This window comes from Esox lucius, chromosome 16, assembly GCF_011004845.1.
Source record: "Esox lucius isolate fEsoLuc1 chromosome 16, fEsoLuc1.pri, whole genome shotgun sequence".
Classification (NCBI taxonomy): Eukaryota; Metazoa; Chordata; class Actinopteri; order Esociformes; family Esocidae; genus Esox; species Esox lucius.
Window position 1 is genome coordinate 24,220,950 of NC_047584.1, and position 23,385 is coordinate 24,244,334.

Genomic DNA, 23,385 nt, shown 5'->3' on the forward strand with positions numbered 1-23,385 from the left:
AATGTTATACTCTCATTAGCACAACTATATAATCCATTTATCCATCAGTAATCACCAGACCTTAAGATCCACAGGCAACCTAAAGCAAAACCACCCCCTTGTTCCAGACTCCGTCCGTATATGGCTCTTTTCAGATTAAGTGAACCACAACATTAGGACAATTATACATTTGAGACATGGGTCTGTCCATTACCTTTAAGTCTTACAAAAAACCAGGGCATCAATGCAAGAATCTGACCAACAACAACAACAAAAAACACAGGGAACTATGGGTAAGTTGTGATATCATGCTCTTGACCCCAGAGAGAAAGCAGACTGGTGTGGTTTTAAAAACAATAAATGAAAATATAAGTAATCAGTTTAAGTAACTTTATTTCTAATGACATATTCTCCAGCATCATGTAATATTTATGAACAATAAGTATTCTCATCCCAAATTGTGACATTTTATGTCTCAGAATACCATCAGTGTCCTTTACCAACCATACATTTCTTTTGCACCTTCCCAGTATCACAACAGGTATTAGTTTGTCATACTGTACTCCTAAACTTTAGAGTTTAAGATGGAAAAGTATAGTCAATTTGCACAAAATCAATGTACACAAAAAAACACACCTAAAAAGTATACACAGGCAGGAGGAACGCAGTTCCAAACATACGTTTTTTTGAACAAGCTTTTGTGAATCTCAATTAAGACTTAATTATACAAAACAATCAAGTTAGGAATATTATGAAGTAACAAGCGCTTTCAACTCAATGGAACACATGCAAAAAAAAAGCAGACAAAAAAAATTGTCCATGTACATTATACACACAAATAGCCTGGGGATCGACACTGATGTGCTTTCCTCTGAGTCTGGTGGGTAGGGAAGGAGGCTTGTCTCAAACGACACTACATTCCCTACATAGCACACTATCCCAGCCCTTGGTGAGCTTCACATAGCGAACAGGGTCTCATTTAAGATTTGACTACTGTAGCGGTCCTCAGTTTGAAAGCCGATCCCTGGCCAGTCTATAGACCGGAGATAAAGCTGGCAGTCATTCGTTTTTGTCACCAGACCTCAGCCCTCCAGTGGACTTGCCCACAGTGGCCCTCTATAGCTGTCCACATTCAGTGATGACAATCTTCTTGCTGGGTTTGCCAGTCTTGGTTCCCAGCTCTCCCATTTCGCGGACCACGTCCATACCTTCTCTGACGAAGCCAAAGGCCACGTGTTTGAAGTCCAGGTGCTCAGCCTTCTTCAGGGTGATGAAGAACTGGGAGTTGTTGGTGTCACGCCCACGGTTAGCCATGGACAGCAGTCCGGGGCCCGTGTGGCGCACATCAAAGTTCTCATCCTCAAACTTGTCCCCATAAATGGACCTCCCCCCTGTTCCGTCCTGTTTGGTGATGTCTCCACCCTGATGATAGAGGACAAGAAAGATGTTGGGAAAAGACGTACATTTCCACCCTGTGACGACAATCTACGGTTGATGGTTGCCGTTTTGGGAAACATGTTACTGAAGGTAATAAAAACACTCACTAGTAGGTCAGATTATTTTCCGGATTTAGTCAAACCCCCCCCCCCCCCCCCCCCCCCCCCCCCCCCCCACGCATTCCCAACCTCACCTGACACATAAAGTCTGGTACAATCCTATGGAAGACAGAGTTGTGCAGCCCAAAGCCTTTCTGTCCTGTACAAAGCACTCTGAAGTTCTCAGCGGTCTTGGGGACAATGTGAGAGAAGAGTTCTATGGTGACCCTTCCCAGGGGAACATCGTCAGCAGAGATGACAAGGTACACCTGTGGACAGAGTCACTGATTATTGTTCAGGTATGTTAAACAAGGACACCAACATCAATGTGCAGGGCCTCTGAATTAGACTATTTGTTCATGCTTTCGTGCTCTCGAAGCAAACCTGTCAACAGAATTATTAGAGGTAGAAGAGACAGGAGGTAATCTTAGCACCCAGTCCGTGCAGTAATGGGCATGGGAAACACTGACCTGTGGGTTGGTGTCTCTGGAATGTTCCTGAACCCTTGACATTTGTGGGGAGGAGATGGACGAGGCTTCCGATTGGCTTATACGACTCTGACACTCACAGAAGGTCTTCCTGAAACACTCAGCCAGCTCTGCCGTTTTGAACTTCGCAGCCAACTGCTCCACCTTACCCTCACCCTCTGGAGAGAGAGAACACACAATCAATACATTCATCAACCAATCAACCGTAGAAGACAGCATATACCCAAGTAACCCGTTAATTAGGTATACTGCTTTGTTCATGATGATGGTTTGCTCCTATTCACGGAGTAATCTGTGTGTAGCAACAAATTCATAGAATACGTAAAAATGACAGAGCATGGTTAGACTGGGTGCATTATCTCAGTCGGTTATAATCTATTCCAGTCCTGAGGGCAGAAACATGCTGGTTGATGAGACTAACCGAGTACATGGCAGTGTGAAAAACTGCATCTTGGGACCTACAACTACCCACAGATAATCATTGCGTCGTCTGATAAATCCAGAGGCAGGATTTGGCCCAAAAAGCCTAAATCAATGGCGTCATCCAGCTGTGTCAACGCTACACGCTGGTGGTGGCAGCGTAAATGTATCTAACCATTGCAGTGGAAACATGGACACCTCCAGCAGGAGAATGTGCCCAGTCTCACCGTGCACATATAGTCCCAGAACAATTAAGAACATTACAGCAAGTGTGGCCTGCATAACCCCCAGATCTCAACACAGGGTAACATAGGAATGTTTGCAGTGGGAATAAACTGCCACCCAATCTGCCCCCAAACTGCCTGATGCCATTGTGTCAGCATGGACCAACATCCCAGGGGAACAGGATTCTTTCTGGAGGCGAAGTACGGTCCTACCCAGTACTAGACGGGTGTACCCAACAAACTGCCTATTGAGTGTGTTGTAGATCTGTTTTTAGGCTTACCTGCATAGTCGGTAGCAGTCCAGACCAGTGCCTGATTGGAGGTGTTCATGGGCTTGAGCTCCATGCTCTGGGAGATGGTGTGGTTGGCACAGACCTTAAGCACCTGCTCCCTCCTCATCAGCACACGGTAGAATCTTTTCTCAGGATGGAACAGAATCTTCATGTCGCCCACACCCCTCTCCTTCCACTGGCCCAGGTCGCGGTCCCAGCGGTACAGCTTGGTGCGTTCCTTAAATAGGATCTCCTCATCCTCCTCCCCTGACTTCGTCTCCACCTTGACAGCAGTGACACACAGGTTATTCACAAGCCCTCATAGAAATGTGTTCAATCACACAAAAGAACAGATGATCGGCTCCTATGAGCTTAAGTACAACAATACCGAATATTAACTAATCTCACTGCAACCCCAGAAAACGACTTTTGGTGCGGCATCTCAGTGCAAAGTATAATTTATATGACAAATAATATAGTTGGGAGCACACAGTTTAATTCTTTTAGAAGTCTGCAGTATGGCCAATATGGTGACTTGAGTATGCAGGAAATTAAATGCATGATACAAGTAGTGAAAAACAAATATTACTGGGCTGAGTGGTCATCACACATAAATAGGTTAAGGTAAGATGGAGTTTGAATAGTAGCAGTGTATTCATAAGAACCTCTGGTAGTGAGACAATGGGTTCAAAGTGAATGTCCACATTATTAGCGTCCTCTTCTTCACTTCCCTCCTCCTCTCCCTCAGCTTTAGGTGGGGCTGCAGCTCCAAACAACGTCGCCCCCGCATTTGCCCATGAGAAGCTGGAATCTGACATTAAAAAAAAGTTAGTTGAGGTGTGTTTTCACTCAAACATACAGTAGCTCAGTCACATCATGGTAACTTAAAGTAACATTAGTACTGTATTTGAACACTCTGGAAGGCCAACCTTGTTTTCCGAAGGCAAATTCACCCCCAGTGTTCTGTGCCAGATCAGCGAAGGAGAACCCTCCCGCTCCAAGAGCGCTGAAACCAAATGGGCTTGGAGCTTCTGAAAAGGAGAGACATGAGTTCAGTTTGCTGCATTGGTGTAAGAAGGGGGACAGCGTTAAAGAAAAGACACGGAACGCAATGGCGAAGGGTTTGCACGAAAGATTCAGCATCATATACAAAAGGCATACCCTGAGTAGTGGTCGTGGTAACGGTAGTGGAGTCAGGCTCCGAGATCTTCTTGGTAGACAGGTCTATGGGGCTGATGCTGGCAGACGCAGAAGCAGAGTCGGACTGATCTGGAGCCTGCTCACCGCTGCTGGCTGCAGGGTTTGGACTTTGACAAGAAACACAACTGCTTGCAGACTTCTCATTTCTAACAAGACATGTGTTACATTCCCATTGCCCTGGCTTTTTGCCAAACTGCAAACCAAATCCAAAACCAGATGATGGGGTCACCAACGCTGCAGCATGAGCAGCAGGTTTTAGAGTTTGCTGCCCAACGCTGAAGACTGCAGTCCGAGATGGTGTTGGAGCAGAGTCTAACTGATCTGGAGCCTGCTCACCGCTGCTGATGACGGCAGTCTGAGACGGTGTGAGAGCAGAGTCTGACTGATCTGGAGCCTGCTCACCGCTGCTGATGACTGCAGTCTGAGATTGTGTTGGAACCAAGTCTGACTGACGCTGCTCTTTTGTAGTGGACTGGATTTCTGAATCCTGGATAATTAACGACTGAACAGGAACTGGTGCTTCTGCAGTAGAAGATTGGACTTCGGGATCCTGGATGGTTAATGATTCTTCTGGGAACTGTTTCTGAGTGTTTAGGACAGGGACATCAGCCTCTGCTGTAGATGACTGAACTTCATCCTGGATGGAAAAGGGCGTATCTGTTGTGGAAGACTGGACATCTGTCTTTAACTGATCTGTAGCCTGCTGCTGGCTGCTGGAGGCCGTGATTTGTGCAGACCCATCAGGGATTTGTTCTTCTGGCACAAGATCACTGACGCTAGAGGACACAACCTCAGATGACTCAGCAGGGAGATGTTCTTCTGGCACAAGATCACTGACGCTAGAGGACACAACCTCAGATGACTCAGCAGGGAGATGTTCTTCTGGCACAAGATCACTGATGCTAGAAGAAACAACCTCAGACGACACAGGTTCTTCGCTTCTCTCAGAATCCTGAAACGCAATACCAAAACATGAACATTTGCTGAAGAAAGTTTTAATTTCTGACAAACCTAAAGCCATGAGATGGCCAGGCAAATCCATAAATCACAGAAATCTCACCAGCTCCCCCTGCGCTTTGCGCACTTCCGACTCAAAGTCCTCCAGCTTGTCTTTCTCAGTCTCACTGTCACTGCTTACACCACAGAAGAAGGTTGGGGGCAACTGTAGGGTCCTGGCTCTCTGCTCTTCCTCTGGAGTCGGCCTCTTCTCCCAAACCACCTCAATCTCCGGGTCCAGAGCCTGTGCACCGGCCTGGGCTGTGACGGAGGCAGACGTCAGTGGAATCTCACTTCAGCCTTGCCTGTTGATACCCATCTCAGACACTCTGACCATGAATCTTACCAGAACCGGTGCTTGCACTCGCTCTCTCAGGTAGATCCTGGTACAGTTTTCCAAGCAGAGCTTTAACTGCGCTCTCAAAGTCCTCATCTGAAACATGAACAACACAAACGAATATTAGCACACCAGTAAATTCTGAAGTAAATAATTACGCATACAGGTAGAAAAGGTTTGAGTGTGTGTTGGTGCCACTTCACCATCCGTCTGGTCGTCACTAGTGTATCCTGGTTCGTTCTGGTAACAGAAGAAGGTGAGAGGCAGCAGGAGTTCCCTGGCCAGAGCAGCCTGATCTGCTGTTGGCTGCCTCTCATACACCACCTCAACCTCATCATCATCATCATCATCATCGGCCTCTGCCTGAGGAGGTGCTGTAACAGAAGAACACAGAGACATGAGAACTCACTCCAGAGCCCTTCATTCAGCAAAAACCATAACAGGACAGTAAAAGTGATAATGTTATCACCAAGGTTAATCTGTATAGAATTTCAAATGACTAAAATAACAATTGGTTCTAAAGGCAAATTTGACATCACTCAATTATGGGCTGATTCTGTAGGGCAGGGTAACATTGTACAATACCTGACAAAAATTGCACATCCACTAGAAAGTCACAAGACCATTTTACCAAAGGCAGTCACAAGTTAGTTCACCACCACAACACATGCACCAAAAACATTTACACCATGCATTTCACCATGATGAGCAAGCAGTCACAAACAGACTCTGAGAACGCTATGAGCACTGATGGAAGAAATGCATGATAAATATCAGAATCATGGTTCTGAGTGTAATGTACTTGGGGCCAAGCACAGGCGATTCTGGTTCTACCATTGCCTTAAGGTTCTCTAAAGTATATTGATAAAGGGCCGTGGTAGAATACAAATATTGTAGATGAACACCAGTGACAGAACACGACAGCTGGAGACATACAGTAGCACATCCAACTCCAAGACGTACACCTTTGAAAGGAACCAGACCAGGCCGGGTATTGCCGGTCACACTGTTGCTACACATCCTGGACTAAAATTGTGTATGTGACATTGAGAAGTGTATGTGACAGCAAATTCCTCTCAGGGAGCAAGGGCAGAATTTCCCGTGTCTCCTTTCAACAGAGGGAGAAGAACTCCGCTTCACTGCCAACACAACACTGGCCACGAGCAAGACCGTGGTCATGTCACCTCTCTATTAGCCAAATAGCTAGCCTTACGCATGCGCAGTAAAGCCTATACATTGGTCTGTGGCTTCTGTTAATTATCACACATGGACATGCAGCTCGTTAGGTTGCGGTACTAAAGGTTTGTATGATCCACTTGTTGCGTGCAGGTTAAGACCGGCTCTTAAGCAGAGCCAGCCAGATGACAGCTGTGTAGGTGACGTGTCACAGCACACACACAGTGCAGTGACAGAGTACCTGGGGGCTCAAATTGGGTGGATGAGGTGCTGGTCCAAAAAGCCATTGGGTTATCTTTGAAAAGTCTAAAATCCAATCCTACAAAATAATAATTGGCAGGTGAGACAAGCTAGAATTGGGAGTACTTAAGAAATGAAAGTGTCTTCAGTGAGCTTTAAGTTGTTGAAAGCTATTACACAGTCTGTTTTTTTATGTTTTTTTCTCCATCTCTGCCTTTATGAAGATGCAACTTGCAGTAATTATTTAAAAACGGATTGACTGCATTTCCTTTAAGGAACTCTTACTAGGATGAGTGTAGTGGATTACATCTGCAATCATATTGACAACCTGAGTGGGTGAAGGAAAGTTAGGCTAATGAGAATGAATGAGTATGGTCATGTTCTGCTAACAATAAGTGTGGGCTAGTGGGAGGAGCAATGAGATAAACCAATGGGACGTGAATGGAATCACAACACAATGGGGTCAAATGAGGTGAAAATGCCATCGTGGGGATTGCCATTCAGAAACAAGCAGTTCAAACTGAACCACAAGGTCAATAAAATTGAGAAAGGATAAATAGACATACCTTTATCTGGGATTTTGAATGCAGGTGATGGCTGGGAGGTTCGACCACTGTCTTTAGCCTTGGAGCTTTCTGAAGAACCGTCCTCCTTGGATGGAGGGCTGTTCCCAAAGATCTTCTGGAGAGAGTCCGTTCCAAAGAGGAACTTGGGTGGAGGAATCATCTTGGAGAGGTTTGTGTGTGGCGTGGCAGTCCTGCTGTCTGGGGTGTGGAAAGCCTCAGGAGATGAATCTGTCCTTTCTCTGGTAGTCTCCTCCAGGATGGCCACTGCAGCCTTTCCACACACTGATGGCCCTGTCGTTGTTACCTGAGAGGGAGCGTCATTTTGTGTTATAGGAGTGACCAGAATGTCATTCTCCTGGGCAGCTTTAGCCTTTTCAAATATGTCTCTGAAAGAGTTGGCCACATCCTGCAGTTTGAATCTCACTGCTAACTGTTCCACATTTCCCTCAGGTATCTCAGCAAAGTCAACAGCACTCCAGACCCAGGCCTTCTCAGCACCCTTCATGGGCTCCAACTTCATAGATGATGTGACCCAGTGGTTAGCACAGATCTTCAGGACTTGGTCTCTCCTCATAACAAGTCTAACTCGTTTGGTGTCATAGTTTTGGAGTATCTTGAGGTCTCCAATTCCCCTTTCCTTCCACTGGTTCAGGTCTTTATCATAGCGATATAACTTTGCCCTGTGGCTAAAACACACATTTTCATTCTCTTCCCCAGTTGAGATCTCTACCAGGTCTGGCAGAGGAACCACAGGCTCAAAGTAAAGGCCATCCCTCTCTTCCTCCTGGGTAACATCCTGCTCCTCATCTACAGACACCCCACTCTTGTTTAGTTTGGCTGGTGACTTTGCAGGACTGACAACAGGCTGGAAGCTGAAGTTGAAGCCAGGTGTGGATTCTCCAAAGCGGAAGAGGTTTTTCCTGATTGGGCTGCTCTCTAGAGGTGAAGCATAAACAGAGGTGTCAGCACTGTCGTCCAGTGCCTCCTCTCTCAGGTCATAGTTATCCCATTCTAAGGTAGGCCCAGTGCTCTCTGCATGGGGCTTGATGATCAGACCAGAGGTGTTACTGGCTGTTGTGATGTTAGCCCGACTGTCATCTTCCTTGATCTTTGTTTTGTCATCAGTCAGGAAGGATTTAAGGTCTTTCAAACCGGATTTCATCTCCTCTGCCTTTTGGATGAGATGAGCAGTTCGGCCTGTGTCAACAAGCTTGTGAGGTGTCTGCAGTGGGATGTCCAGAAGGAGCCGCTGGCATTCCTCAAACTTCAGCTTGAACTCCTCTGCCAACTCAGGGGTTTTAAACTTGGCAGCGAGTTGCTCGAGTCTGGCGTCACCATCAGAGAAGTCATTAGCCAACCACATCCACGCTTTGTCAGAGCCGGCCAAGGGCTTCAGGTTCATGGTGGTGGTGATCCAGTGGTTGGCACACACCTTCAGGACCTGCTCTCTCCTCATCAGCACTCTGAGCCTGCCATTGGTGGCGTTCTTTAAAAATTTCAGGACCCCTACGCCCCTCTCCTTCCACTGGCTGGTTTCTCCGTCAAACCTGAAAAGTTTCACTCTCTGGGAGTAGAGGGCTTGTTCGTCCTCCTCTCCAGTGACAAGGTCCACTTTCTCAGGCATCTGGACCACAGGCTCAAACTGGATGTCGTCATTCTCCTCTGTCTTGTATACATCCTCCTCATCCTGGTCAGCAGAGATTTCTGACCTCTGGTTTGACTGAAGGGAAGAGAACAGCTGCTCACCAGCACGGGTGAAGCCTTTGAAATTGGGGTCAGACTGTCCAAACTGGAAGTCTCCTTGTGAGTTTTTAGCCAAGTCTGCAAAACTGAAATCACTGGATTTGCCAGTGAAGAGGGGGTTCTCAACATGATCCACCTTGCCCACTGATGGCACGGTTGCAGACACACTGACAACTGAATCCTTCGCTTTGTGCTGCTCTGCAATACTCTTCAGGAACATGGACGCAGACCCTGAAGCAGGACTCTCAGTTCTAGCTGGTGGGGTTTCCTTTGCAGCTTCCTGAATGCCAAACTTGAAGCCACCTGCTGGAACAGGCATGGTGAAAGAGAAGCCTGCAGCACTGGGGGCACTGCTTTCAGACTGAGGAGGGGTCTCAAACTTGAAGGAAGCCGGGGAACTTCTGTCATCTTTGCTTGTCCCAAACTGAAAAGTGCTGCCACTGTTTAAGTTTGATTTAAATCCAGTACCGGCAGGCTGTGTAGACGCACTTCGACTTCCAAAGCTAAAGCTGAAGGATGAGCTGGAGGGGGCTGCTGTGGCTGTGCTCTTAGCGTTGGGGTTGGGTGTCTGACAAGAGATGCACTGATTAGCAGACACCTCGTTTCGGACAAGACATGTGTCACAGTCCCACTGTCCCTCCTGCTTGGCAAACATTGCCCCAAGGGAGCGGGTGCTGCTAGCATTTGGGTTGGGTGTTTGGCAAGAAACACATTTGGTGGCAGATGCATCATTCCTCACAAGACAGGAGTCACAGTCCCATTGTCCATCCTTCTTAGCAAAGAGTGTACCAAAGCCTGAAACAGTTGGTTTTGGTGTTGGTGCTACCTCTACAGTTGACTTTGCTGAGGGGTTAGGAGTCTGACAAGAAACACAACTGCTTGCAGATGCCTCATTTATAACAAGGCAAGTGTTACACTCCCATTGTCCTGGCTTTTTGCCAAACTGGGCACCAAACCCAGAGCCAAATGGCACAGTCGATGGCTTTGATTGTATTTCTACTGTAGTTTCTTGCTTTTTACCAAATGAGTCTCCAAAACCCGTAGCGGGTATAGAGGTTGTGCCACTGGTTCCAAATGTAAAGGAAGATGGTATCTGAGCTCCAAAACTACCAAAGCCCTTTCCAAAAGAACCTGAACAGCTACTGTCTTTTGATGAGTCAGCTCCAAATCCAAAAGTAAATCCTCCCACTGAAGCCGACCCACTAGTAAAACCTTTTGTTTTAGTAGCTGGCTTACTGTCAGGCTCTGTTGGGGCATTAGGGTTGGTAGACTGACAGGCAACACACTGCATTGCTGTAGATACATTTCTAATACAGCAAACATCACAGTCCCATTCCCCATCCTTCCTTGCAAACTGAGCAGCAAAGCTAGTTTCCTGTGGGGCTGAGGGTTGAAAAGTTTCTTTGCCACCTGTCGCATCTTGCTGCTTTTTTGGAGACTTGGGAACAATCTTCTGAGCCTCTTCAAACTTCATCTTGAAGAGCAATGCCTCATCTGATGTTTTGTACCGGATGGCCAGTTGTTCAGTCCTTGGTTCTTCATCCGCATAATCAATGGCAGTCCAAACCCAGGACTTGTCAGATCCGGCATTTGGTTTCAGAAGCATATCTGGAGTGATGTAGTGGTTAGCACAGATCTTCAGAACCTGCTCCCTCCTCATTAGCAGACGAACCTTCCCGGATGTATTATGCTTAAGGATTTTGACTAAACCGATGCCCCTTTCTTTCCACTCTTTTGTCTCTGCATCAAATCTAAAAAGCTTAGCCCTGTTACAGAACATTTCCTCCTCTTCCTCTTCTCCAGTCTTGACATCTACTTTGTCAGGTAGGGGCACAATGGGCTCAAAGTGAGGTCCATCCTCATCTTCCTCCACATGGGTGCTGTCATTATCACTCTCAGCTCCTTTCTCCTCCTCTGCACGGTTTGCCAGCCCAAATATTGGCTTGGTCACATTTGTAAAACTAAATGGCTGGTCAATTTTTCCAAACAGGTTTGGTTTGTCCTGAGTCAGGGCTGCATCACCGAAAGACAGCCCTGCTGTGCTTTTCGTGCCAAAGGTAAATATTCCACCCTGGCTAGGAGGGTCAAGGAGCTTTCCCTCTGAGGGGCTCTCAGATTTGCTGGGCATATCAGATGTCAGAAGCCCCAAAAGGCTCTCACTGTTTTTTGCCTTGAAGGTGAAGTCCCCATCATTAGATTTGAAATTGGAATTAAATTTAAAGGCAGCTGATGGTGTGGACTGGGCAACTACTCCAGCACCAAAGCTAGGCACCTTAGAAGGCTCAGCAGGGATCGGCTGGCCAAAAGAGATCTTCCCAAAGTCAACAGGCTTCCCTTCAACACTCTTTGGTTGTTGTACAGGTACGACGGAGGGCTTTGTGAAGTAGCCAGGCTCAGGGAGGGGTGGGTTGGTCGTGGGCTGAGTGTGGCCGTAGTACTCCTCACTGTATGGGGACAGGAGACTTGTTGCCGGTGACTCAAAGCGGAGAGGAGCACCAAAGACCTGGTCTTGAGGAGTGTAGATGCAGGCTGGTGTTGACTGAAGGGGAGGTGTGTTTGTGGGCTGCTGGTACGCATACATGTGCTGCTGAGGTGGCAGGCGGTTAATTCCATACACAGGAGCCTGAAAGAAAAGGAATGAATTAAAAATACCTTTTATATTAACCACTGAAACTACTACCCTCCCCCCTCTGACCAATTCAGAACTATTAAAGAAAAGCCCTGTGGTATATACGCCTACCTTTGTAGGGGTGACGTTGGCTGCCGTACGAAGAAGATACTGGCCAGAGTTATAAGCAGTGGACTGATTGAAATACATAGAGGGTGCCTGGGTGGTGGCAACTGTAAGCACAAATAGAGTCATTTTATATCACTTTGCATAACATTGCAGTTTCAGTATTCCTGATAACAGTCTGACAATGAACCGTTTCTACCTGTAAGGGGAGCTCCATGGAAGGCCTGTGGCGGGGGATAGCCCTCCTGCATGCCCTCAGCCCCATAACCCTCTCCATAAATTCTTTGGCGGGGTGACATCAGGCTGTCCGAGGAGTTGTGTCTCAAATCATGGACCTCATTCTGCAGCAAAACACAAGCCACAGTTCTGTTATATATAATGAATAGGGATATTGGAAATGCCTAACATCTTCACATGACCTTCAAAGAAAATTATGCTGGGGACTGACCTTGAGGGCCTCCACCTGCTGGCAGAGCTTTTGCAGGAGGGACTTTTGGTCCTCTGCCCAATAAGGTGGCGTTTTGGGGGAAATCTGGAAAAACACAAAAAAATAACAATCATCCTATTTTCTACAGTTATTTTAATAATTTAGGTTAAATGAATAATTCTCTACAATCTGAAACAGTTTTAAAAATAGGAAGAGCATATACGTCCCATTAAAAGAGGGATACATTTTTTTGGGACTAATTGTTATAACAGTGAGGAATTGTTTTCTTAAAGTTTTCGCCCATGCTCTTAAGATCTGTCGACTAGGTGAAACTCACGACTGAAGTGGCTTCAGGTGCAGCTTTTATTTTCATCCCCATGTTGGTGTTACCTATACTGAGACATTTACTTGCACAATCGTTTCCAACATGTATTATGTTAAGTACCAGGTGTCTTTTGGAGGGAGAGACTAAGCTTCGGCTGGGGGACGGTGTTAATGGAGCAAATCTGACGTGAGAGCCAGAGGAAGCAGGCTCAGTGAACTGAGGGCTAGAGTGAACAGGTCCACCGTCCTCTTCCTCTTCATCCATTGCTTCTCCACTTTCGCCCAACTGCTGGTTCACATCGTTCAGGAGATCCATGACCTCCTCCATTGACACAGGCAGCTGCAAGACACCAGCGACACAGTGAATGTCATGCCACGCTTTCAACACATTACATGTTTTGGTTAAATGTGCACGTGCTTGATATGCGCTTTACAACAGTGCTTTGTTTGTGTGACCCTCACCTTGTCCATGTCATCCGCATTGGCGTTGTAGACCTTGGACAGGTAAGTTCTGAACTTCCTGAGGAACATGACACACCTGTCCTGTGTCTCCTCCACCCCGCTCCCGGCCTCCTCAGACAAACGCTGAAAAATCTACAAACAGATATACACCATGATTTGAATTGCCTCCTTTGACAAGTTAAAGACCAATGGAAACCTGACGCTATTACACGGCAAGTCTAAATCAATTAAAACACTGTTGGACTGAAATGAAAAAAAAATACAGAGAACGCCTCACTACGTACCCTAGCGAGGTGCCAGTTGGAGGAAATGTTGTTGATGGCCTCCAGGGTAGCAATAGCTTCCTCGGTCTTCCCCTCAATGTCCAGGAGGACTGCGAAAGCTATCATGGCCTCCTCCTCAAAGCACTTCACTGAAGAAATCTAGTAGGAACCAAAAAATACATGGAAATCACTAACCAATGAAAACACAGTAATGTATACATGAAGCCTGGACGTGTCAAACTGCCCACTTAGCATCAGCAATATGAAAAGTCCAAATGGGTCAAATAGGCCAATGCTGGAACCTAGCACACTGGAATCTGTTGAACTGATGTATGCTTGTATACATCTTGAACTGATGTATACTTGGTCCTATACATGTATAAATGGGTTACTAGTTAAAGAGGCCGAGCCCCCATGTTTGGATAAGAAAAGGAATGTAGTTAAATTGTGCCAAGAGAATTTTGTCTCTGAACATCATCCTTTAAGAGTTCTGATCGATGCAATTGCCATTACAATTCAAACTCAGTCAGAAAAGCAGCATTGGTGTACCTGAATGACTTTAGAGGGGAAGTGTATGAACATGGGGTCCAAGGGTTCAGGGATGCTGCGCTTCTTCTTGATCTTGTCCAACAGAGGGAGCACCATCTTCCAGTAGTGGACACAGCGTCCTATATAGTCCTTCTGGTCATAGTACGAGTTAACCGCTAACCCCTGGGAATCACAACGTTACATCAAAACGCTAAAGAGTTATAATGCAATATACCATTGGATATACTTTACCCAAAAGGAACACAAGTGTGGTGGAATATTTGGACTCAAACAAAACTTAGAATTATTCAACAAACACTAAGAGGAGGCGTGAATAATGTTGAGTGACGGACGACAAACAAACTAGCATGTATTTTCACTAATTGAAAGAAAACCTCTCCGAGGTGTGTACCGTGGAGCTGAGTTGCTGGGCCCAATGTATGGGCAGGGCTGGTTGAAGGCCGTGTTTCTCTCCGCCTCGTAAGGTGCTCAGTCCATGTTGAACGGTCATCCTTAGTTTGGCTGACATGCCAGGGCTACAGACACGGCAGACAGAGAGAATTATGCATACAATTCCAGCAACAAAAACTTGTTTTTGTCTTACAAACATTGTTCCGCTAATGTTACCAACAAATACCAGCCTGAGAGCATTTGGAAGGGCCATTTCTACAAAATGTTCAGACCTGCACCATGATACCGAAAGCATTACAACCTGTAAAACAAACTTATTTTATCCATCACTAATGCACAAACATGAACCAGCAGGGACTTACGCAGCTCGTTTGTGTATGAGGCTGTAGACGGCATCCCACCAGTCCCTTTGTCGGTCAGTGGAGAGGAGGCGGAGGAGGGGCAGGGGGAGGCAGCGGGGCTCGTGGAGGTGCTGTTGACCCGTAGAGCTGATCTTGGCACTCTCCTGGAACTGGGTGTGACTGCACCACACCACCCCACTCAGAAACACCTAAAAGACAAAGCCAACACATCATAACAACCAGCCTCTCAACCAACATCACCCAATAGTCTATGCAGAATTAACATTATAGCCACAGCAGCCAAACCCACCTCCAGGTCTAGCAGGCAGATAGACTCTGGTGCGTTGGTGTCCAGTTTTGAGGTCTCCAGGGTGAGCCTGGGAAACAGCTGTTTGAGCCAGTCCCTCAGAGCTGGCCTCTGGGCCAGAAAAGACCACTGGAGGCCTAGCCAACAAAGCTGCTGGAGGTCCCCGCCGTGGAGCTGGATAGAGCCTGGAGACAGGGGAGGAACAGGGTTGCAGAAAGAGCTTGTGTGTGAGATGAGCTGGTCTCCTGCGGTGCAAAGCAAAACACACTGCCAGCTAAATCATCATCATCATACCGTTATCCCACTTGATGAGGTCCGATATCTCTGGGGCCTGTGTGTTAATAGAGCGGATGTCGTCGTTGCCGATGAAGGAAGTCCCAGCAGGAGCCTGAGGGCCGAACAGCACCTCGAACAGAGAGCCCTGACCACTGCGGTTACCAAACGCCTCCACCACCTCTCTGACAAAGGCGTGCGTGTTGGGGTTGAGGTTGAGCAGCATGTGTCCAGCCTGGCTCTGTCGGTCACTGGCCAGCAGCTCCAGGGGCTGAGACTGTTCCCCTTTACACACCTTGGTCTTCGGCCGGGGGACCTGAACAGGGAGAGCATGAAAGGTGGAAAAAAAACACGGAAGCCAGTGCAACCTACTACACACAAAGCTTCTGGTATGTGCGCTACCTGGTAGGCCAGTAGATAGCAGAGAGCGGCCAGGTCAACGACGGCCCTCCATTGCTGCTCTCTCTCCTGAGCCATCTTCAGTAGCAGAGTGCCAGCATGCAGGTACAGATGTCCCCTCATCTCCACGTAGACCTCAGACAGATCATCCGTTACACTGGGGGCAGCCTTCCGCAGGCCCTGCATAGCACAGTCAAAACTGCAACCAGGGGCGGGGAGGACAGGGGGTTAAACAGGACACGAGCAAACAAATGGCGCTGCTAATCTATAAGGACAGGGAGAGTTCTGATGATAGACTAAGCACGGATTATCTAGAGTAGTGACCAGCAGTCATGTTTCACGGTTTAGTCCGGCTCTGAAACACAGACACCACACCTTCTGAGGGCCTCGACACTGGGCTGCAGTCCTTTTCCCGAGAGGGTCAGTCTCAAAAGGCTGCATCGGGCCAAGAGTAGTTCTCTATGTAGACATCGACTCGTCTTCTCATTGGATAAAACACTGGGCTGGGCTAGAAACTCCTGAGAAACAAAGAACATTGTAACATGTAAAGCCATTTACCACTACACACGTCATTCTGTAATCCAGTTTTTCTCAAAGTAGGAGTCACAAGAGAAAATCGAGAAATGTTTGTTCGGTAGGTTTCACGGAACCGGGGTAACAGGAGTGGCAGCAGTGAAATGGGTTTGTGATAATACATCCGTTTTTCCATCGAATTTACATTCAATTCATTTAGTCGAAGTTCTTATCCATTTAGATTAGTGAGTCCATAGATTTTCATATTGGTTTTTTTTACCGGATTAATTTGACTAATTATTCTCATGTTTGTGTTTCTTTGATCTTAAAACAAATGCATTTTGAACTGTACTTCCTACAGCGATAATAATTACAAATCAGAAAAACTATTTGGCAGTGTGGAATAGCTACAATAAAGAAACATTGGTAATGGAATAAAAAAATAAATATATATATATCCCAAATTGTTCTGTGTCTTCCGTAGGAAAGTTAGTGAACACCTGGGTTGTGGGTTCAATTTGCTAATCAACCACTGTGAGACGCTCTGGATAAGAGTGCCTTCAATGTAAATGCAATATCACATGAAGGGGGTGTGGTATATGGCCAATATACCACAGTTAAGAACTGTTCATAGGCACAATGCATCACAGAGTGCCTGGACACAGCACTTAGCTGTGGTATACTGGTAATACACTACAAACCACCAAACGCTACCTGGTAACCAATGCAATTAGAGCAGCAACAAGCGCTGTGATGTCATACCAAGGATGTATGGTGTCATACCGCGGCTATCATCCAGTCAGCATTCAGGAGTCAAAGATATCAGTTTATAATTAGCGAACAGCGCATACCAACCTGTAAAGTGCGCACAACAGTAGAGTACCAGTCCAGGTTGGATCTGAGCAGGCCTCTCTTCTCCGTAGCCAGACAGTGTTTAACAGCTTCCTCCAGTCTGCCATCAGAGGAGAACAGCTGAACAAGCTTGACGTTGATATGGGCATCGCTAGGCCTCACTGCCAGCTCTGCCTGCAGTAAGTCATACAACTGGTTCCATCCCTGCTGGCCTTGCCGATTCAAAAGACACTCCTGTAGGGATTAGAGGAAGCCATAATGAAGTCAAAGAAAGCAAGCATTTTCAAACAGCTGGTTTCTTGCACCTCATCCGGCCTGCTGCACAACAACTGTTTCTGAAGACAGGGCAGGGCTTATGCATCAAACAGCTGCCACTCAACAAGCGCCTGGCAAGGTGTCGAGGGGTGTGGCTAGTGATGTTTAGTTAACCCTGTGCCACAGTTGGTAAGCAATCTTTCAAAACATAGCCTTTAGCCTTGACTGACTATGGCCAGGCACACAATGTTAAACTGCCTTAACGACAGGGTAACAATCAGAAAACCAACACTGTGTTGCAACTGATACCTTAAGGTTGAAGACAGCGGGGTTTCCAGGCAGTAACTTTGCAGCTTTATCCACCCAGAACTCTGCTCTGCTGTCTCTCTCTGTCTTACTGACCAGCAGCTCAGCCACCTTCAAAACCAGGTCCTTCTGGGCTGGGTTCAGGTCCACAGAACGCTGAACACACAGACAAACACACAGAATGACATTCCTGAAAGTATATTGTTATGTGATATATTGTTATGCAACAGAGAGGGATGTCTACATACCTTGTAACATCCTACTGCTTTGTTGATATCTCCTTCCCTCTCATAAAGCTGGCCCAAGAGCTTGTGGGCTTTAGGATCTCTCTCCGCTATCGTCAGGTACGCTGATACATGTCTAGAGACAGAAGAAGCGACCAGGCATTTATAATCCAGAATACAAACACCGTTAAAAAAATGTCAACACAGCGACAGTACTGTAGGTTGTATAGCGGGCTTACCTTTTAGCATGTTCGTACTCCTTAGCCTCGAAGTACAATTTAGCAAATAAAAATCCTTTTATTGGTTTCTATGGAGAGAACATATATAAGCCTAGTATAAAATAGGGTTAAACACTTAAAGTTAGAAGACATGGTTAGCCGAGGTAATACCGGTACAACACTAACTAAACTAGCTAGCTGGATCCATTCAAATCTTTTTAGCTAATATTAATATTAGTTAACTACTATCAGAAAAGTGCTAACTAGTGGCTAGTTCCCAACTGTAGGTCGTTCTGAATAAGAGCATTAGCTAATTAACTAAAATATTAATGTATTATGAAATTGGCAAATCTGTGTGACAAATAGTAAGCTAATGCTACATTAACGCAAGCTCATAATGGGCATGCTCCATATACTGTGGATGGCAACCCCCGCTGCCCGCGTTTTACACGAGGAAGTATTCATTTAATGTTACCATTGACAACTTAGCTAATCTATTGCAAGAAAACCCCAAATGACACGTCTACGTTCCATTCTTGTTGTTAACGACTCATTGATAGTCTGGATATCTACTTTTAGTGTTTATACTGCTTGTAGGTATTCGCCAGGCCATAATGGCAGTAGTATCAGTTAGCCTAGCTAGCTAACACATGATTCAGACAGGAGCCGGTCGGACTCACCTCTTTCAGTGAAGGCGAGGAACTCTGTACCGAAGAAATATAGCGGTCCACTTCGTCCTTAGTTCGCCGCATGACTGTGTGGTGTATTTTTTAAGTGTATTTTTATAATAAGGGTAAAACTGCATAGAATTATAAAACTTATCCAGAACAGGAGCACACGTAATTATGTTTCGATTCTGCTTAGCTACAGCTACTTCTCCGCACCAGCCATGAGAACGTCAAACGACAGGGTTACTCACGTGGTGCAAAGTATTACGTGACGAAGGCTTCCTCGGTATTGGTCCTGGGTATTTCAAATTCGACTGCACAGATGACGCACTTACAACTTGAAGATCGGTAGGCCATTAGTGTAAACAAGCAAAGACGACCGAAAGAAAACTGTCCCATATATATATATATATATATATATATTACTCTTCCATTTATCAATTACTCACCCCTTATATTTTTCAACACCTCACTTTTACCATTTTCTCAGGCCTAGAACAGTTAAATAATGTATCTATTTCCTATTTTCCTGGACTCCTTAGCTTGACACTAAACTCATTAGCTAATGAATTTTGGCCTCTGACATCTATTAAAAGGTTCTTTGTTTGAGAGATGAGATTTTAGGGACATATTTTCTTGGCAGTGCCTCAGTGGAGTTATATAGCGTCTACTTCCTGATTATTGATTCAGATGTGCTTACTTGGATATTATTTTGTTCACTTTCCCTAACCAATCCATGCATTTTTATTTGATTAACTCTAACTTCAATAAAAGGCTATTTGGTCTTAATCTTGCTTCAGATTCACCACCTGACCAATGATGCTTAAATGGTTCACTGGTGGGTACCAATGGTAAGGTCATTGTTTCTTTCATCTGTGTCAACTGGGAGCTTCAAATAAACAGGAGTGGAATAATTTTTTTCTTACAGAAATGTCCTATAAAACAAATCCTTGCAATAATTGATTTTGACTTAAGTGTGCCATTTGTAATTCAGTAATATGAGAGTATTAGTCAGGGTTTTGAATATGTTTGCAGGACACTTTACATAAAAAAGCAGCAAAATTGAATAATATTAAAATATAATACATTTAATAATCTCTTGCTTTGAAATTAGCCAAACTAGGACCGTTTGCCAGTAAAAACATTAACTATTGCCTCGCAACTCACAACAACCCTTTCATTTCTCTGCCTAGTGTGGACTACTAACCATTTTACAACATCATTTTTTTTTTTTAAAGTATATATTTTTTAAAAGGCCCTCTATATATTTAAAAATATATAGAGGGCCATGAAAACTCAATGCAGCTTTTTAAATTTGTCTGACATTCTGTATTTATTTAAGATAGTTTTTTTTTAAAACAAGCCAATTCATTTTTATAATCCAGAAATGTCTGCTGATGCCAGTGGCTTCATGCAATTACATTTTAATAAACAAAATGAAAACAAGTGCTTTGGAAATACTTTTCGCAAAATGAATATTTAATCTCTCGTGGCCATGGTGGCAAAAAGGTTTAGAACAACAGTTTTAGATACATTTTGTAGCATGTTTGCCTTTTTTCACAAACAGTGAGTTAAGTGGTAGGTCTATAATGTTCAATTTCTCATCGTTTTTCAGATACTTAGATTTGGGGAAAAGAAGGTGCATCATAGTTTTTCTATCAATGCGTAGAGAAAAATGTAACATGATTATTATATTTTAAGTTAAGTTGAATGTGATGGCTTGGGTAAAAACAAAAATCAAACCAAATTCATAGTAAAATCTCATGCATTTAATGGTTAATAACATAAATAGCTTTAGGAAAAGCACTATAATCAAGGCGAGGATTGCCTTTGTATGGCAAGAACAACAAAATGTATATTATATTCCCATTTAGCTGTGGAATGTGGTATTTTATCACCTGCAAAACAACAATTTAAATGTTTTCCTTAAAATATACTCTGGCTGTACTGCCATAAGGGGATCACACATTGCCACATCTTACACTGTACACAGTCGGCTTGGGAAAAACATTGCAATTAGAAACAAATCCATACATCAGTGCAGGGTAGGCTGTAGCCCTCAGTGATCAGCTCTAGCCCTCCACGGCAGAATGATTGTTAAATTGTAACATTTCCTATGCTGATACACTTTAAAAGAGGATGTAAAACTGTTGCTATTTAAATGACATTTCATTTATTTCTAATAATTTTGTCACAGGGCAAATATTTTTATGTGTTTTTACTTAACAGATACTTTATACACGTCTGCATATCTTGTCTTCGCGTATGTTATGTTGATATGATATCTAAGTAAGAATGACAAAATAAATGAATGACGGCCCAGTGTTAGTCAGGTCCTGCCGGGCTGGTCAGTAAAAGTACAAAAGCCTGTATCAGTCGCTTATGCTTGCAGAAGGCCCTGCATCAATGTAATGGTTTGTATTTGCAATGTTTATTTTCCCCTTTGAAAATAAAACATTACGACACATAAAGCATAGAGAAAATCAGGTTTGATTCCATTACTGTTACATAAAAATCAGGTTACTTTTAATTTCTGAACATACTGAATGTCAGAAACATACAAACAAACATCTTTCATTTGGACAGTTTACAAAATGTTCTATTAATGCACACAAGACATTTTTAAATGTAATAAAATGAATAAAACAAAATTAGGCCAAGCACAATGTTGTGGAAACACAAATACCTCTATGTGACAAATTATGACATTCAGTGATATCTTTGGATAATATTTCAATGCATTAAGAAAACGGATGAATACACTCATTCATCTGTACAAATGTCACTGTATGTCTCTATATGACCTCAACTACTGGTTTGGAGCCTATCCTCTCTCGAGAAGCTGCAAGCACATCGGACTCAAATAGCACTGTACATCAGATCTTTTTGAATACATGACATGCTCTTAATATACCGTATTGGTAAGTTATACAGTTATGCATACTGGCACAATTACAATGGTTCCATTGTACTAAGCAGGTTAAATAAAGAGCTCCTTAAGTATACGACACATTCACATGTAGAATACATATATTCGTTCTGCTGCTCATCAACATGACTGAGTAGCATCAGTAACATAGCCCAGGTGTGTGCCTGTTTCAGCTTCTCTGGCCAGGTGAAGATGAAGGAGTTGGCAGAGGCAGAAACAGACTGGTGTGCTGGCAGTAACAACTTCCTCAACACTCTTTATTCACATGATGAAATACCCAGATCACTGATGCATACTTACATATACAGATCAGGTTTTAAAGTGAAATATTAAACTTAAAAAACAATAAATGATGTTAAATAAACATATGGTATCAAAGATACATATATATACATATATGTATCTATAACATTAATATATATTTAGAATTGGGTATGTCTGACCTTGGTGGTGTACTGTCTATCCTCTACTCATAGTACTTCTTGACCATGCTTGAAAAGAAACTGCAAAAGGAAAATTAATCTCTAACTAAATAAGCGGAACTAAGTAAATTTTGCTCAAACATTCTGATGATAATGACTTCTGTCCGGGCTAGCATGACCATCTATTAACTACAAGGCTTGTCTTTCTATCTACTTCCGGCCCACAGTCTCCGCCAGCTTCTTGAGCCTCTTCTTGAGCTCGAGAGGAAATTTCTCGTAACATTTCTTACACACTGGCTTCATGTCAAACTCCACAAACTTGTTCCTGTAAACAAGAGACAAAGACACAATGTACATGAGTAGAGTTCTACCTTAAATTGATCTTAATCCAGATCACAAGTCCAAAACTTTAATCTAGTACAAATGTCCTTCAAGCTCACCCCCCCCCCACTCTCCCCCCCCTCCCCCTCCCTCGTGGTTCCTTCTCTCTGTTCTTCTCCTGTAAAGAGGTCTTTTGAGCAGACTAAACCCTAGTGTTCAGGCTAAACAGGGTTGCTACATGGAGAGCAGTTGTGAAACATACTTGGGTCTGTAAAATTCAGAGAGCCAGTCCCACAGCCAACCAGCCGGCACATAAAGACGGGAAACAATTACTGTTTTACCCATATACAAACTGGAATCGGAACAAAGCCTTCTCTTTACACTTGGACTAATCTGTGGAGATACTACCGTACACCACGTCTCCAGACTCCTGACCCATCTGATCAGAGACAAAAAGACTTCCAGTCAGATTGTTACCTAGATATGGTCAACATTGCAGGCACAGATGCAACAAACTGCTTATATCATTAATCTACCTGTACAGGTAATTATTTATGTATTTAGCTGATCTATACTTTCACTGATTTTTCATTGACGTGGAGGTGGAATGTCAAGAAATCAATAATGAAAACACTGTCTATCAGCAGATGAATGAAAGCTAGGCAGGACACATGAAACTTTGGAGCAAATGCCCGACCAAAGAAAAAGAGAATTAGAGGGAAATAAAAACTAACCAATGAATGGAAAGTGGAAGTGAGAAGAAAGACAGACCAGTTTATAGACACATAGGTATTTTCTTCTTTTTTTCTTTTTCTCGTTTGGCAAGACGGCGTCTGATGTCATCTGGCAGGCGCTCATAGCAGTGTTTACAAACTGGCTTCAGATCCACCTCTACAAACTTATCCCTGGCAGGACCAGAGAGAAGGTGGAGGCACCAGGATATGGGCACACAGGGAAAGAGAGGGACAGAGGGGAAAAAGATGACAGGTAGATGCAAAAGCTGGGAAACCGATATAGTCACAGGCACAGTGG

At 44.4% G+C, this 23,385-nt stretch overlaps 2 protein-coding genes across 9 annotated transcripts in view; both read right to left on the bottom strand.

Annotated features, from left to right (window-relative positions):
* Positions 1 to 355: 355 nt before the first annotated feature.
* Positions 356 to 18,925, bottom strand: ranbp2 (RAN binding protein 2). The gene is made up of 29 exons (XM_010880180.4): positions 18,694 to 18,925; positions 18,035 to 18,102; positions 17,820 to 17,931; positions 17,575 to 17,727; positions 17,014 to 17,244; positions 16,021 to 16,163; positions 15,649 to 15,844; positions 15,268 to 15,562; positions 14,977 to 15,158; positions 14,688 to 14,875; positions 14,327 to 14,450; positions 13,936 to 14,097; positions 13,408 to 13,545; positions 13,124 to 13,255; positions 12,783 to 13,001; positions 12,359 to 12,442; positions 12,110 to 12,251; positions 11,917 to 12,017; positions 7,434 to 11,799; positions 5,655 to 5,825; positions 5,461 to 5,547; positions 5,179 to 5,375; positions 4,080 to 5,070; positions 3,848 to 3,949; positions 3,584 to 3,729; positions 2,928 to 3,201; positions 1,985 to 2,160; positions 1,610 to 1,783; positions 356 to 1,401 (listed from the first exon to the last, which is right to left on the bottom strand). Exons 1-29 carry the CDS (start codon positions 18,763 to 18,765, stop codon positions 1,096 to 1,098), a joined length of 9,732 nt encoding a protein of 3,243 aa, XP_010878482.3. The 5' UTR covers positions 18,766 to 18,925; the 3' UTR covers positions 356 to 1,095.
* Positions 18,926 to 20,139: 1,214 nt separating this feature from the next.
* Positions 20,140 to 23,385, bottom strand: part of LOC105016385 (LIM and senescent cell antigen-like-containing domain protein 1) — a 28,716-nt gene continuing 25,470 nt past the window's right edge. For 6 of the 8 annotated variants that reach the window (XM_010880187.5, XM_010880189.2, XM_010880186.3 and 3 more), the window contains exons 10-11: positions 23,088 to 23,258; positions 22,270 to 22,357 (exon numbers count right to left, since the gene is read on the bottom strand). In XM_010880187.5, coding sequence (XP_010878489.1) covers positions 23,129 to 23,258 — 130 coding nt within the window. In that variant the 3' untranslated portion in view covers positions 22,270 to 22,357; positions 23,088 to 23,128. Of the gene's footprint in view, positions 22,358 to 23,087; positions 23,259 to 23,385 lie in introns of all 8 variants that reach the window. The other 2 variants (XM_010880182.5, XM_010880183.4) reach the window with 2 other exon arrangements.

Excerpts from the sequence above, each read along its gene's own strand:
- ranbp2 (XM_010880180.4), bottom strand. The coding sequence starts at position 18,765 with ATGCGGCGAACTAAGGACGAAGTGGACCGCTATATTTCTTCGGTACAG. Across the intron at positions 17,932-18,034 it reads GAGTACGAACATGCTAAAAG|ACATGTATCAGCGTACCTGA; the intron begins GTAAGCCCGCTA and ends TTCTGTCTCTAG. Across the intron at positions 13,546-13,935 it reads TCCCCTCTAAAGTCATTCAG|ATTTCTTCAGTGAAGTGCTT; the intron begins GTACACCAATGC and ends GGTTCCTACTAG.